General features: G+C 35.6%; 1 protein-coding gene and 1 pseudogene across 2 annotated transcripts; both read right to left on the bottom strand.

Moving 5' to 3' along the window:
- Nucleotides 1-1,849: 1,849 nt before the first annotated feature.
- Nucleotides 1,850-3,182, bottom strand: LOC308648756 (trace amine-associated receptor 3-like; annotated as a pseudogene). The gene has a single exon. The product of its transcript is annotated as a trace amine-associated receptor 3-like (transcript).
- A 10,016-nt stretch (nucleotides 3,183-13,198) lies between these two features.
- LOC308650473 (trace amine-associated receptor 2) lies at nucleotides 13,199-14,722 on the bottom strand. The gene has a single exon (XM_081296481.1). It carries the CDS (start codon nucleotides 14,566-14,568, stop codon nucleotides 13,426-13,428), a length of 1,143 nt encoding a protein of 380 aa, XP_081152607.1. The 5' UTR covers nucleotides 14,569-14,722; the 3' UTR covers nucleotides 13,199-13,425.
- Between the last annotated feature and the right edge of the window lie 899 nt (nucleotides 14,723-15,621).

Below are 15,621 nucleotides of genomic sequence, written 5' to 3'. Positions count from 1 at the left end.
AATGACTTGTTTTCTTTTCCTAGAGGTAAAGGTGAGGAGCAGGGCATGCATATACCAAAGAACTCATAGGCTGCAACCAGGTGATTAACTCACTAAGATGTTTCAAGTAACATTTCAATGAGAACTTAGCCTGCTCTAGTTCAGCAATAATGAGAGGCAAGAAAATCTTCAGTTTAATAGAGGAAAACCAACATCAAGGACAAATCTGATGATGTAAAATCAGTATAATACTCTAGTACAAAGAGTACGTGATTAATCAAGACCAATTTTCTTCAAATACAAATCTAAGGATATCTTCATATGTAGAATTGCATTTTGTGCATATGATCAATAAAATTTCTCATAACAATGTTAAAAAGAACACATGACAAAGTAAATCAAACCCATACTGTTGATACAGTTTGTGTTCACTCCAAAAACAATCTTTGTCATTTTTAGTATTTGCAAGGTTTAAAACAATTTAACATTCAAAAATATTTATTACAATAGCTTTGTGATTCTGCCTAGATGTATTATTAAATAATTGATTTATATATGAATTTTCAATTGTGAAATTTACTGTTTCTAAATGGTATTCTACTTTTAAGAATCATAAAATTCACATTAGTATATCACTAAATTAACAAGATTTATTAAAAATACTAGAAAAGTTAAGATATCAGACTGACAATTGAATAAACACAAAGGGAACCTAAACATTTAAGTTTGATGAATACAACTAAAACATAAAGGGAATTAGTTAGGCTGCAACTGCTGCTTAAAAGTTGTGGAAAGTTGTGAAAAGTTGTGATAAGTTTTTTTTAAAAAAATGAAACAAGATTTTAGGAAAGGACTAGGTGTTTCAGAATTATTTTACAAATGAAATATTAATTTTAAAGGCCAAAATTACCTCAAAGAATCAACAATGACAATCAGTACACCAGAAATCTCAAATGGACAGTCAGATCTTAGAAGTGAAAAGAACTGTGGCCAGTGGAGGAGGAGGCTGAGTAGTCCCCATGGAGCGAATGGGTGAACTACTTATTGGGGAGGTCAGTGATTCCTTTAGAGAAATGTAGAGCTGAGCAGAGCAATTAAATGTGGAAAAAACAAATGCCAAATCAGGCTAATATAGAACTTGATGCATTGGGGAGAGTTTCTAAACATCATCTGTGAGCAATGAAAATTACATTACTCAGGTGTCCAACAGGAAACAGATGGTGCAATCACTCTGGCTGATTGAGGAGAGTTTAATGAAGGGTGTGTTTGCAAAGGTGTGTGAGGACAGCTGGTGGAAGGAAACCAGCAAGAAACAGAGTTGTACCCAGAAGCAGCAATGGAGGGAGCCACCACCTCAGCTAGATCAGAGTAGCAGGGGAATGGAGCAGTTACAGGAACTCTTGAGAGGGTGGCTGCATGGAAAGGGACTTGAAATGGCCTTTCTTAGAGGAATACAGCCATCTCTGGGGCAGGTTTGCAGAAAAGTACCCTGATTTTACCCTCTTTCCATCCACTGATCTCTCAAGGGTGCTTCTCATGGGTAAATGCCATTGGAAACCCTGGGCAAAGGTGACCCTTTAACCCAGCATGTTCAGAGCTGGTTAAGAAGCCTGGACATGGGGTGTGGGGGCACGTAGCATTTAAACAATTTAAGATATTTAAGAGAAGCATGTCAATGTCATGTAAAGCATTTTTAGATTTTTTTTTTAATAAATGACAGCGGAATGTTTAAAAGCTCAAATTAGTCACAAGGATATTCCCTTTTCTGAACTTGCAAAGTAGAATCAGATAGAAAACAAAACCATCTCTTTATTTACATTGGCTTTAGTTGGGTGTAAATCTAGTAGAACCTGTTCCAAACTTTGTTTTATATTTCTTTTGTACATTTTCCCCACCATGTACATTGGATACAGAGTTAACAATAAATGAGACATTCATTAATTGATTCAAGATGTTGAAAGTAGCTCTTGTACAGGTTATAGAACTGGGATTATAGAAATTTCAAAGAATAACATAGTAATATGGGATATAGACTGCAGGACTAAGTAATCGCAATCTCATTTTCAATATTCTATTGACTTCTGTAATGGTTTTTCATTAATGTGCTTCAGGAAACAGTTTAGCAGTTTCTGAATGGGAACTAAATATTTTTCCTGATACAATGTACTTAAGAGCTTTACGAAACCATGGATAAAAAAATCCATGAATGAGGGGGTTGCAAGTAGAGTTGAAATACCCAAATACCAAAAGATCAAGCACAATTATGGGAGTGGAGTAGTCTAATTATGGATCAATCAAAACGGCAAGAAAACAGGGCAACCAACAAGCTAGAAACACCCCCATGACTATACCCAGGGTCTTAGCTGCTTTCCTGTCTTTTTTCTTAGATAGGGCATTTTTCACCTCCCCTTTTGTGTTTTCAGGCAGATTGCTAATGACTCCAGCATGGAAACAATAAAAATCTTGCTATAAATACCAACCATGATGGAGCCGGGAGTAAAGAAACAGGTAGTGAACAATATTGTTCCCCAAAATTTGTTGAAAGTAAGTGCACAGAACTTGAAGCAAGCAACAAGAATCTCATAGCTTTGCATACCAGAAACATTGGCCTCAGATAGAACTAAACCAAATGAAAATAGAGCTGGGGCAGACCAGCAAAATGCTAGCAATCTCTTTATCATTGAGGTTGTCATTGTGGTTGTGTAGTGTAAAGGGTCACACACAGCATAAAATCGATCAATAGCAATGGAACAGAGGTGGAAAATGGAGGTCAGGCTTAGCATCATGTCAAAACTTGCATGGAATTTACAAAAGCCATCCCCAAAATACCAGCAGCTCTCCACTGATCGCACCATGCTGTATGGCATGATGACAAAACCCAGCAGAAAATCTGTGGTTGCCATGGAGAGGATCAGAAAGTTTGTAGGAGAGTGAAGCTGTCTGAAGTGTGATATGGAGATTATTATAACCAAGTTTCCAAAGATGGTGATAACCATGGCTTCAGTCATAACCGAATACATTATCACTCAGACATAAAAAGAGCGATGAGTGGGAGGGCAGGATTTGTTTCCAAAGTTGAGACAATTGGATAAGTCTTTGGGAATATAAGTTAGATCCATGGTGCTTTGTCACTTCAAATTCCTTTCCAAGAGGATGAGTCCGTTCGTTCTCTTCTGAAAACGATCCCAAGCAAATTTCAGCTCCTGATAGTATAATAGGGTTCAAAATCATGTTATTAATTCACTTCAACTCTAACTTATTTTAAATATTTAAAATTATATCAGCTATATTTGCCTACTGAGTTAGTTGTTGCCCAACAAAAATGAAAAATTTCAGCTGCTTCTTCTTTCCTAATTATTTTACTAATTATTTATTCCACCCATTCATTCAATCAACATGGGATTGTTTATGACTCTTTTAGTTCTGGTAATGTATTGAAAGATTTTCAAGAGGTTTTTATTTACTTTTACCTTGAACAGCTACTTTCCTATTAACTCCTGAACTACAATAAGCAAACATCACTTTCACCCTAAAAATACTTAATAAACAAAATCTAAGTGAAGTCACGAAGTTTTCATTATACATTCTTTTAATAATTTGAATTATTTATTTACAGAAAGTCTGCATGTATTTTAGGAATTGGAAATGGCATATTGCTGTGGAATATCGAAACATGACTTTTCAACACAGCTGCTCAAAGCCACACATCTGTGAAATAAACCATGCACCAGGGCCAATGTTTTATAGCTTCTCTATTTTCTACTCCCTTTCTCTCTTCCTATGTCCTCCTTTCCTGTTCTCATTTGCCTTCTGGTATTTGCGTCTTATAGCTTATCTGAGACTCTAACTAGTGGAGTTATGCCACAGGCATGAGTGACCCAGGAGAAACACAAACTTTACACTCACACCTATCCCACATATCTCACATGGCTGCTGTTTGTCACGGTAGGCTGAATGAAGGAAGATGGATAATGCCTTTCAATAAATCATTGCGTCTGGTTTGCTATTTATTCTGGGGTATATATCACTCTGAAATACATCTGACTAATAGACTTTAGAAAGGCTTGCTGCTGTGCCTATAAGGTAATATCAAGTCTACTTAGTGGGCTTCAGGAAAGTGAGCCTAGTCATGGTGAATTAGAGATAGAGAACACTCCGAAGCTACATCAGATTCTCTCAAATTGGAGATTCAACTGCAGCGTACATTTAGAAACTTTCCTATTTAGACAGGTTCTATTTAGTTTTCCCCTTAAAACCCCTAAGAAAGAGTATAAAAAAGAACTCTAAGGATGAGCAGCAAGTTTCTTTCCTGATAGGAAGGTGTTAGAAGTTCCCTTCATTGCTTTTGATTCTGTCATTCTCTCTGAGAGATGGAAGAAGGAAGACACTGTGCAAAAACAAAACCAAAAAATATAAACCCTGTATGATGCCAGTCAGAGAAGTTTCCTGTTCTCAAGTCACAGGAAGACTTCTGTTCAGAAAATCTTAGGAGGATGCCTTCGTGATCTGATCATTCCATAGGAATCTTGGGCTTCCTCTGGTTAAAGGTTTACATTACTGCTTTCCAAAAAAGCAGGCAGGAAAAGATTGTTGCCCTGGGAGTCCTTCTAGTTCTGGGAGCCAGTGGGGACCAGTGGGGAGCTCTGGTAATATGAGGTGTGCTGGCTAGATGTGCTTTCTAGGCACTTCCAGTTCTAACAGTTTGTGGGTCATTGAGAAGCCAAAGGCTATTAGTTTTAAATTGAACAGAAGACAGAAGATCAAAGAGACAAGATGAAAGAGAGACATGGAATGAAGTCTGAGACTCAGAGCAGAGACTTGCTGAATGACACTTTCAACCCTGGTGCATGTCTAATCCATAGTGAGAATATGTTCCCTCCACTATTGATCTTCTCCCACTCCTCCTCATCTTCTCTTTCTTCTGTGGTTTTCATCAAGAAAAGATTGTGAGCATCTAACCTAGGTTCCATTTTAACCTACAAGTGACAGCACTTTATAAATAATTGTTGAATGGTGAATATTAAAATACAAAGAGACTCACATTTTGTTTTTTCTTGACTTTATCTAATAAACTAAACAAACAAAACAACTACATCTGACAGGGTGTGTCTTTCTGTTACAACACCATTAGAGGAAGAACTTGTCTATTTGGTGCACTCTTGGATTCTCAGTACCAGTTTAGTGATTGTAATAGAAACTGGATAAGATTTGTGAATGAATAAGTGTACAAATATGGTAGATTATGGTCATTTAAAAAAATATCTGGGGCTGGGGATGTGGCTCAAGCGGTAGCGCGCTCGCCTGGCATGCGTGCAGCCCGGGTTTGATCCTCAACACCACATACAAACAAAGATGTTATGTCCGCCAAAAACTAACTAACTAACTAAATAAATAAATAAATATTTTTTTTAAAAAATATCTGCATTATTTCAATAAAAGCCATGGATTCTATATACTTGAAACTTTGTCATAGATGAATGGACTAGTTCCAGGAGCATATTTCATGAAGACACTTTCTGGGATTAAATTATTTCTGAGGTTGCTATAAAGAAATCCCGCCCAGAGTAGTATTTAGATAGGCAGAGCTGAGAGATGTGACATGGGCATATTTCACTGATATTTTAGACTGCAAGAAGAGAACTAAAGAGAAATATAAAGTATTAGTAGAAGAAAACAAAGCTATTGAGTATTTCTGCTAAAAGCACTTGAGTTCAGGATGGCGTAATTCATTTTCATTGTCCCATGAACATGTTAGGAAGGTGCTATACTGGCTCTTTTCAATTTCACCTACCACTTAGGGGAATTAGAAATTTTCTTCCAGCTGAAACTCATATATTCTCCAAACTAAAACAAAAGACAATGTCAGAGAGCTCAGACTTACAAATTAACTTGTATAGTATCTAAGTCTTCGAACACACATGTACAGAGTTGAAGTATATGATTGCCTAGGAGACTACCATGACCCAATTGCCCTTGTGATCTTAATGATCACAGCCATGACATTGAGATAGCCTCACTAAGCACTTCAAACAAGCAAATGCTCATTTACTAAGGACTGGGATGTTCTACTAGGTGTTTCAATATGATATCAAATCTTCTACTATGTATTTCTTCTTATTAGCACTAACTATTGCTATAAGGAAAAATCATGAATGTTTTAAACTGAGAAATCCTCAAGTAAAATGTTACAAAGAACTGCTACATGGTACAGTTCCAACCTCCTTGCTATCTGAATTTCCATGGTATGACTTTGAAATTGGAAATGTGTTGTTTTATTGGTTCTACCACTTATTATCTGCTCCATTTTGAACAAGTCATTTAATGTCCTTGGGCCTCAGTTTCCTCCTGAGTAATGCACTCAATTACTTGATTTAAAGATCAGAGATAATATTTGAAAAACATGCATCTGTCTATAAGCACTTAATGAAGTCTACATTGACCAGCTTTAACAAACTAACAATGTTCTCTGGAAATCTGTATTATGATTTCTTTTTTGTTGTTGTTGTTTTAATTTTTTTATTAGTTGTTCAAAACATTACAATGATCTTGACATATCATACATTTGATTCAAATGGGGTATGTAATCTTATTTTTCCACGTGTACAGATTGCAGGATCACATTGGTTATACAGCCACGTTTATATTCTGATTTCTTAGTGACTGATTTGAAGATAAACTTTTGCTTCATAATATGCCTATAAGTTTGGAAATGACCTATGTGGATTTGAAGCTATTGGCATTGTTCCTACTCTCCTCCCTGCTTTCTTTCAGAAGAAGTGATACCTCTTTCACTTTTGCTTTTTTTTTTAAAAAAGTATATGATTTAATCTATTATGCTGAGCCAAGTGGACTGTGTTAAATTGTCTTTTTTGTCAGTAATAAATGTTCAAATACTAGTGATTTCAAATAATTTTCAAGAGGGATTGAAAATTATTCAATTTTTCAATTTTTCCTCTCAAGTTTTAGTTTCAACCCCTATGTGATAAGATTGGCATATCTCCGGCCATATACATTTGCAAAATGTCAGATTTGCAATGTTGGATTATGTCATGGAGTTAAAGCATGCTCAAGAGAATCTTTGAGAGGCTGGATACATTCATTTAAGTAGGAGGCATTGGTAGCCTCATAGCAAACTCTAGGTGCAGAATCTAATTTTTGAAGCCTTAAAATATGAATGCAATATAAATTGTAGTTGGAAATGAAAACTTGTAATCCAGAATTTCAACAGAGGAAATAAATATTTTTACATGGTACTTACAAGGCACCAAATAATATGAATGTCAGTATTGTTATCAAACAATGGTTATCAAAAAATGTAGCCTCTACAGATCACAGACTCTTTTAAATGCTTCTGTATGATATTCCAGAAAGGAAAAGAGTCTCTTACCCAAATCAGCACCTAGAACTAACATAAACAATGATTGCTCCACTATATTCCTATTATCAATGGTCAGAAAACAAGGCTAATTTTTATGAACCCCTTAAAATTGATGTTAAAATATATACTTTCAAATGTAAATTTTATCTTAAAGCTCCAAAATCATTCTTAGTCTAAAAATAAATTTCATCCAAAAAGCAAATTTGTGTTAATTTTTATTCAACTTGTTAAAATTAAGACAAAAGGGTAACAATACAATTTCATAAGTAATTTCATAATGTGTACTAGCATTTTATTCAAAAATACTAGTAAATGATATATGTAGTATAACTAAAAAGATATTGTTTTGACCCTTATCAAAATGTATCTGTTAAATTCTCTAATATCTAATATAAACCACAATGAACATTCATGGTTATAACAGTAAAGACTAATTGGAAATTATTTCAGGGTTCACAATAAGTAGATTGTACTCAAGTACAGCACTTCAAACTTAAGACAAACAGAAGAAAATAGTTCTATAAATTTGCTTTATATAATATATAGTAGTTTTTTTTTATTTCATAACATTATAAAGTTAAGAAATAGTGTCTGGTATTTAAATGACTGATTTATCCAAGTGACTCAGTTCACAAGTGAGCCAGCATGGCACTTGGCAACAGACAGGGATAATATCTTGAAAACATTGTCTTTTAAAAAGCAGGTAGTAACAGGAAGACCATTTTTTAGTGACAGTAAATATACACACAGAATAGGCAGGGCAAATTCTGTCTCAGAGATCAGGAGCAAAAATGTAAATGAGAATTAAAACCATATAGCATCTTTCATATAATTAGCTATAAACTATAGCATTATTTAAAAACTAACAGAAGAGAAAAATATTTACTAAATCTAAATATCAGAGAATGAGTTAGAGATTGGGGGCCAGGAGGAATTAATCTAAATGCATCCTTTGTCAGGACCACATTTACTTTTTTGTGATGGACAGAGAGAGGGTCTGGGAAAGCTCACCTGGGCTCGAGGGTCAGATTACAGCTTGCATGTGCTCCACATGCATATTTCAGCAGCCATTTTCATGGAAACTTTGCTTCATGCTTCCTTCCTTCAGTCTCCAATCCCCCAGTTACCTTAGCCATGGTGGTCTCTGTGTTGTTCTGCAAATGTCCATTCTACGACTTGAACTACTCCCTTTCTTCCATACAATTCCAAGACCCTTCATCTCTATCCACTTCAGGGCTCAGCACAAATATCATTTTCAGAATCAGATGTAATAATTAGCATCGTTTTAATCTGTTCACACTTGCAGCACTTAATACAGAGTCATGTATATGGCTGGCTACCAGTAATGGCTTGTTGAATTAAATACAAGTTAACTTCAATACATCATATAAACCTGATTAATAAGAATTTTTCTGATAATATTCTCTAATCCTGATTGAGAAAGACTAAAATATTAGGAAAACAACAAAAGCTGTTTAGAAAAATGCTAACAAATGAATTATTAAAAACAATAAGAAATCTGGGTGTCTTAAAGTTTCTAAATTCCTTGATAAGAACCTTTTTCTTGCATCCTCCCAATTACTCCATGTATATGAAATAACTAAAGTCTTGAAGTAGCCACTGCCATTAAATGCTGGAATCAGCATTAAAATATAGGTTTTCTGGCTCCTGTTTTAGAGAACCCCCTCCATCCCTTTCCTTCTCTAACAATGGGTAACAATCTACTTCTAATCTATTTGGCAGCAAGGAAATTTATGGCTTCAGTTAATTCTTGCTAATCAAATCATGGTTCATGAGCCAGCCACATTCTCATCTCCTCAGAATGGCTTTGAGATGAAAAATCTCAGACCCATCCCAAAATATACATCTCTTCAAGATACATATGTTATTTTTACACCCATTGAATTTGCAAAGGATTGTTTTGAATCATAGACAATCTGAATTTTTTTGTTTGGCCACTCTTTGTATTTGGAATGAAGGAATAGCTTTGTGGGGCAAAGAGCAATAGAGTATCTTAAGTAAATGCTGCTTGTAAGAGAAAAAATACCCAAAATTAAATGTGGCATCTGGCAGGGATTTAAGTAGTACATAACAGATATTTTATATTAAGATATAATACTAAAGAAGAAAATACAATATAATATTATTGAATGACCTGAGTACCTTACACATACTGAATTATGACTTGCATAGTTTTGTACTTTCCAAAAATATCTTATACGCCACTACATAAAAATGTATAAAACATGTCACACAATTTTTTATGGGAAATTCAACACCTTTCATTGAAATACCATAATAATTACTTTTCAGTTAGAAAAACAAAATCCTTCCATCTCTCTTACAACCTATTTGTAATAATTTTTGTTTACTAATAAAATGTAGTTATTGTTGTTTGATTATTTCAAAGAATAGAATAAATAAGTAAGAGTGAAAAAAGGTTAGTACATTTCCAAATCTTTTTATTGACTCAGTACCTTTCTTTTCCTGGAAAGTTAGTTGTGAATCATGGAGTCTCTTTTGGTGACACGGCAGGTGTGCTAATGGAAGTTCCAGAAGGTTTGGTGTCGAGGATGAAGATGTCTGTTCTAATAAGTTTACCTCTGCTCTTAAGAACATTGGAGTGGAGAAGGCAGATTCAGGAACTCCACGGAGGCACTAACTTCAGAGCCCCAGTAGAATTATTCTCTTAACTCTCTTTCCTGGGGGATATTGAAAAATTCTTTGTATGTTTAATGTCCCAGGGAGTTTTCTGTATGTTTTTTAATGTCCCAGAGAGTTTTCAGTTCTTTTCTCATTTTTCAAATGACAGATAATAAAATCTTATATATGATTTCATGGCCATAGGGTCTTTATTCTGGAAAGATATAGTACAAAAACTTCTCTATATTTAAAAACATATAACGTGTGAAGGCTAAATTAAGTGTTGGTAATATCCAGGGAGGAGTATTGTCTAACTTCTAAAAGGATTCTATTTTCACTTTATATGAGAAGATAATGGAGTGGGAGGCATATTTATTTTTTACTTCAGTAATTTGTACCTGTTTAAACAAAATCCTGAATTAAAAGAAAAAAGAAAGCAGGTACAGGTGTCACAAACAATGAAAAGATACCCTGATTTTATAAGCAAAGAATACTAAATGAGAAGTTAAGAAGTTGGATTCTAATCCTGCTTCTATAACTAGTGGTGTAATCCACGTTAAGTTACACAATCACTTGGACTCAGTTTTCTCATCTGTTACTTCCTATCAAACTTTGGGTGCAGGTGAAATTACTTGGTCAGCCCTGGGAAACAAAAGCAGAAGGAATGAAAGAGGGCAGCTGAATCACTGCTTCATCAGTGGACAAAGCTGGATGACCACATCTTCAAACGGGAAAGTGCAGGGGAAAGAAATGAAGGAAAAGCAGCTGTTTGAATGTAACTCAGCAGAATTTTAAAGAGAGAGTGAGAGAGGAGAGAGAGAGAGAGAGAGAGAGAGAGAGAGAGAGAGAGAGAGAGAGAGAGAGAGAGAGAATTTTTTTTTTTTAATATTTATTTTTTAGTTCTCGGCGGACACAACATCTTTGTTGGTATGTGGTGCTGAGGATCGAACCCGGGCTGCACGCATGCCAGGCGAGCGCGCTACCACTTGAGCCACATCCCCAGCCCTCTCAGCAGAATTTTACAGAGTGGCCGTGTGAACGGTGCCTCCAAATACCAATATGAGTGGGGATGGGCTGAGTGGGAGAAGGCTTGCCTAGCATAGATAAAGACTTTGAGTTCCATCCGCAGCCTCACAACAGATAAAATAAAAAATACAAATAGGTCAAATAGAAGAAGCAGCATAAGAATGTTTGTGGTCCACGTACTGTGGTCAAATTTTTATTTTGTCTGTAGGCTCCAGCACAAACAAAAACCACCAGCACAAACATCATCATTTGTAAAAGGGACCTTTGCAAACCCCTTTCTGGCCAATGACAACAGGTATACCTCCCACCAAGATATTTGATTTTATTTTCTCATGCCATATTTTAAGGAGTCAGGAAATAAATTTAAAATTTTTAATTCAAATCACTTTAATTCTGTCAAATACCTTTTAATTCCTAAAGCAATACCCTCCAGGCAGGTTATGGACTCTTACTGTAATGGTAAAGTTGATTTTGCTCATTTTTTTAGCAATGGGTCTTTTAAAGGAACAAAATATTTATGTGTATTTAAATACCAAAATAGCATAAGCATCATCATTTAGACACATGACCTAATAGTATCAATAGCAGCTAATACTCTAGATTAGCTTCCATAACTGTACCTAGCTGAATTACTTTTTTCATGTAAGATTACTTGTTCCTTTTCTTAGTTCGTATTGCAATCTCTCTTCCTCGTTTCAAATAAGTTGTGTTCTTTCACTTTCCCATGGTAGGTTATAAGAAAGAACCAGCCTACCAGCAGGCCCACCAGGATGCAGCGACAGTAGATCTAGAGAACATGTGGCACGCCCATCCTTAGGTTGCTATATTTTAGCAAAACTAACCCTTAAGTTGATTGCTGAATGGTCACTGTTGAGTTGTAATCTGTGTAATGAGCTAAGATCAAAGCAAACTTGTGGTCATTTATGTAAAAAATTGCTAATGTTTTCAGTGATGTAACATAATGAAAAACAAATATTTCAGTGAAACACAATTCACATATATAAACACACACACACACACACACACACACACCTGAAATTAAAACTTCCTAAGGCAATACCCTCCAGGCAGGTTATGGATTCTAATTTATCTATTTTCTTCTATGCTAATTTGCTTTTCATTAAGAATGTTGTTTGCAGCCAGAAGTACCTGGGAACCACTCATGTCCACTTTCAAAAATAGGTTGTTAACTTTTCAGGAATTTTGAGAACCATTTGACACTATGGTCATAGCTTAAAATCAATTATAAGGGAAGATTTTGGTTTGTATGCTACATAAATTGTCAAACTCTACAAATCAGGGCTTTTTCTTCCTTCCTTTTTCTTTTCTTGAGAGCCAGATTTTAATTTTTTGCCAGCACATCACTGATCACAGCCCACTAGGGATTCATGAGCCTCAACGTCGTTACTAAATAATGAATAAAAAGTTTCTAGTATGCACAGCCCCCAATAAATATTAGTTTTCTTCTTTGTTTCCCCTTCCTCTACTCTATTATTGAAAAATACGAGTGTAGACATTAACTGAAAAAGAATGAGGGACTCAAAGCATAACTTTTCTGGTAGTTATGTTGTATTTATTAAACATCAGCATGTCAGATAACAATACAAAATGTGGGCGGGACTAAAGAAGAAAGAAAGGCATTGAACAGTATTCTACTGCTAGTAAAAGAAAATTGCCAATTTCTGTGATTAAGATGATGAGACATTAACGAAACCTTGCACAAAATTTATGACCTCAGTAACACATTTTCCAGTTCTTCTTTAATAAACACACACACACACACACACACACACATACACACACATAATCTCAGTATAGTAAAATCTAGCGAAAGTTCAACCCTCAGCTAACAAAATATTTCTTCCTGACATTACACATGGGATTTTGAAATCTTTATATCCGCACTTGCTTACTAATAATTTTTAATTGTTGGTGTTTCAAAATGCACTTGATTGGACACTGGGACCAAACATTAAAGGGCTTCACACAAAGTGTGTGTAGTGGTGAGAGGGGTGGGCACTTTTCAAGTTCAACATTCTGGGCCACTTTGAATAGCAAACAAGTTTTTGTGCATCTTTTTTCTTCTATTTCTGGGTTTTTTTCCCATCTTATTTAGCTTTCTAATTTTTCTTTTCCTTTTCTTTTTTTACTTTTCTTTTCTTTCTTTCTTTCTTTCTTTTCTTTTTTTTTTTTTTTTTTGTTCTAAGTAGTGGATGTGTGAGCAATTTTGATCCAAAGAGAAGATTTGTTTTTCCAAGTCTTAGTAATCAGGAGCCTTCCATGCTAACAAAAATAATGTTGTATGTGCATGCAAACACATACACGCACACATCCTTTAAACAACTTCATTCTTCAAAGTTCCAGTCCTTTTGCTTTAATTCACTCATCCATAAATAAGTCTATTCAGTTTCTTTTTGAGTAAGCAAATTGGTATCATGGAAATGTGAGCTGAAAACTTTACCTAGGAGAATGTACTTAAGCGCTCTGCGAAACCAGGGGTAGAAGAAACCATATATTAAGGGATTACACGTGGAGTTAAAATAGCCAAACCAGGTCAAGGCATCAAACAAAACAGCAGGAGTAGAGAAGTTCAAAAAGGGATCCAGTAAAATTGTGAAAAAACAGGGAAACCAACATAACAAAAAAACACCCATCACTATTCCTAAAGTTTTGGCTGCTTTTTTGTCTTTCCTCATTTGATTATTTTGATTTTCTGGCAAGTTATTGATTGCACGAGCATGTTTTCTGGATACTACAAAAATTTTGCCATAAATCCCCACCATCATAGAACCAGGAGTGAAGAAACCTGCCATAAACAAGGTGGTCCCCCATAGCTTGTTGAACATGACTGGGCAGGAACTGGAACAAGCGACCAAGATGTCATAGCCTTCTATTCCATCAGCATAAGCCTCTGAGAAGACCACCCCGAAGGCAAAGGCTCCAGGGACTGACCAGCAAAGAAGTAGCAACCGTTTGATGACTGGAATCGTCATTTTGGTGGAATAGTGTAAAGGGTAACAGATAGCATAAAATCTATCAATGGCCACTGAGCAAAGATGGAAAATGGATGTGATGCTAAGCATCAGGTCAAAACTATAATGAATCTTGCAAAATGTAAGCCCAAAATACCAGCAGTTCTCCACGGATCTGACCATACTGTATGGCATGATGGTGAATCCCAGGAGGAAGTCAGTGACTGCCATGGAGAGGATGAGGAAGTTGGTTGGTGTGTGAAGCTGCTTGAAGTAGGAAATGGAAACTATCATAGCAAGATTTCCGAACACCGTGATGAATATGGCTCCTGCCATAAGAGAATACATAGCTGCTCGGGTGCCCAGGGACCTCTCATTTTCTGGACAGGATCCATTTCCATACTCAGAACAGTCGAATGTTTCCTTCAGAAAAGCAAGAGCACATGGCACTCTGTCAGAATATAGACAAAGTAATCTATGTCTTATATGTGCTTTCATAGAAAGCCTCAAGAAAGATGTAGAAGACCCAGAAATACAAGTATGCTGAAATATTACTTGTGTCTTTACCATTAATTTATTTATATAATTTGACTGTAGTCTTATACAATTCTAACCCAATGGGCTTAAATGATTATTATTTGTATTTTTCTCAATTCAAATTGTATCACAAATATTTAAAACTTTCACTTAATTATTTTAAGATCTGAAAATAAGAAGAAGAGGAAGGAGGGTGAGAAAGAGGAGGAAGAGAAGAAACAGGTTTATTATTGAAGTAACCATAATTGATCTTCCTTTAAAAAAAACATTTTTTAGTTGTAGATGGACACAATACCTTTATTTTACTTACTTATTTTTATGTGGTGCTGAGGATCAAACCCAGTGCCTCACACGTGCTACTCAGTGCTGTACCACTGAGCTACAAACCCAGCCCCCATAACTGATATATACAGAAAGAATAGTTATTAAACAACACATGCATTTCTTCCTCAAATGAATCTGAAATACATAATCATACTTGATTAGCTTGTGGTTTATTGCCTTATGGGTCAGGAGATTATTATTATTTGGAAAGAGTTTTATTCATGTATCTCACCATTTTCACTATGCTTCGATTTTTTATGGTAAGGTTGTTTAATGGGGAGGAATCATCGAAGGACCCTAATTATCTGATGGGGTCATCATCTTCAGCAAATCATGAAGCCTTGACAAGCATGCCACCAGCCAGGGCAGCTAAGTCAGAGACAGGCAGAGAGCAAAGCTATACCACTTTTACTTCTTTAAGCAGTGTACCTCCTTGCTGTGTCTACTCAAAGCCTGTACAACAGACAACAGGCCATAATGACAATTTGATAATTTCCTGGGCAGGATCCACATAGAGGACTATGAGCAGGTGGTTAGGGAGCTTTCAAAAAGCAAGTCAATCCTCACTAAGAAAACACAAGTACATGCCCTCTTGCTCTGCCCACTATGTCCAGCTTAAATATAAAAAAAAAATCCACAGATTATGATTTACACCTATCTTTGGAATGTAATATGCTCATGAATTATAATACTTTTCTTTTTAAATGTACATTAGGAAAAAAGCAATGTGCAAAGCATACTATTAATTTTGCAGAGAAGTGT

This window comes from Spermophilus citellus (assembly GCF_964194105.1).
Source record: "Spermophilus citellus genome assembly, chromosome: 5".
In the NCBI taxonomy this organism is placed as follows: Eukaryota; Metazoa; Chordata; class Mammalia; order Rodentia; family Sciuridae; genus Spermophilus; species Spermophilus citellus.
The sequence above is the reverse complement of the archived record's forward strand: the minus strand, read 5'-3'. Positions and strand labels throughout refer to the sequence as shown.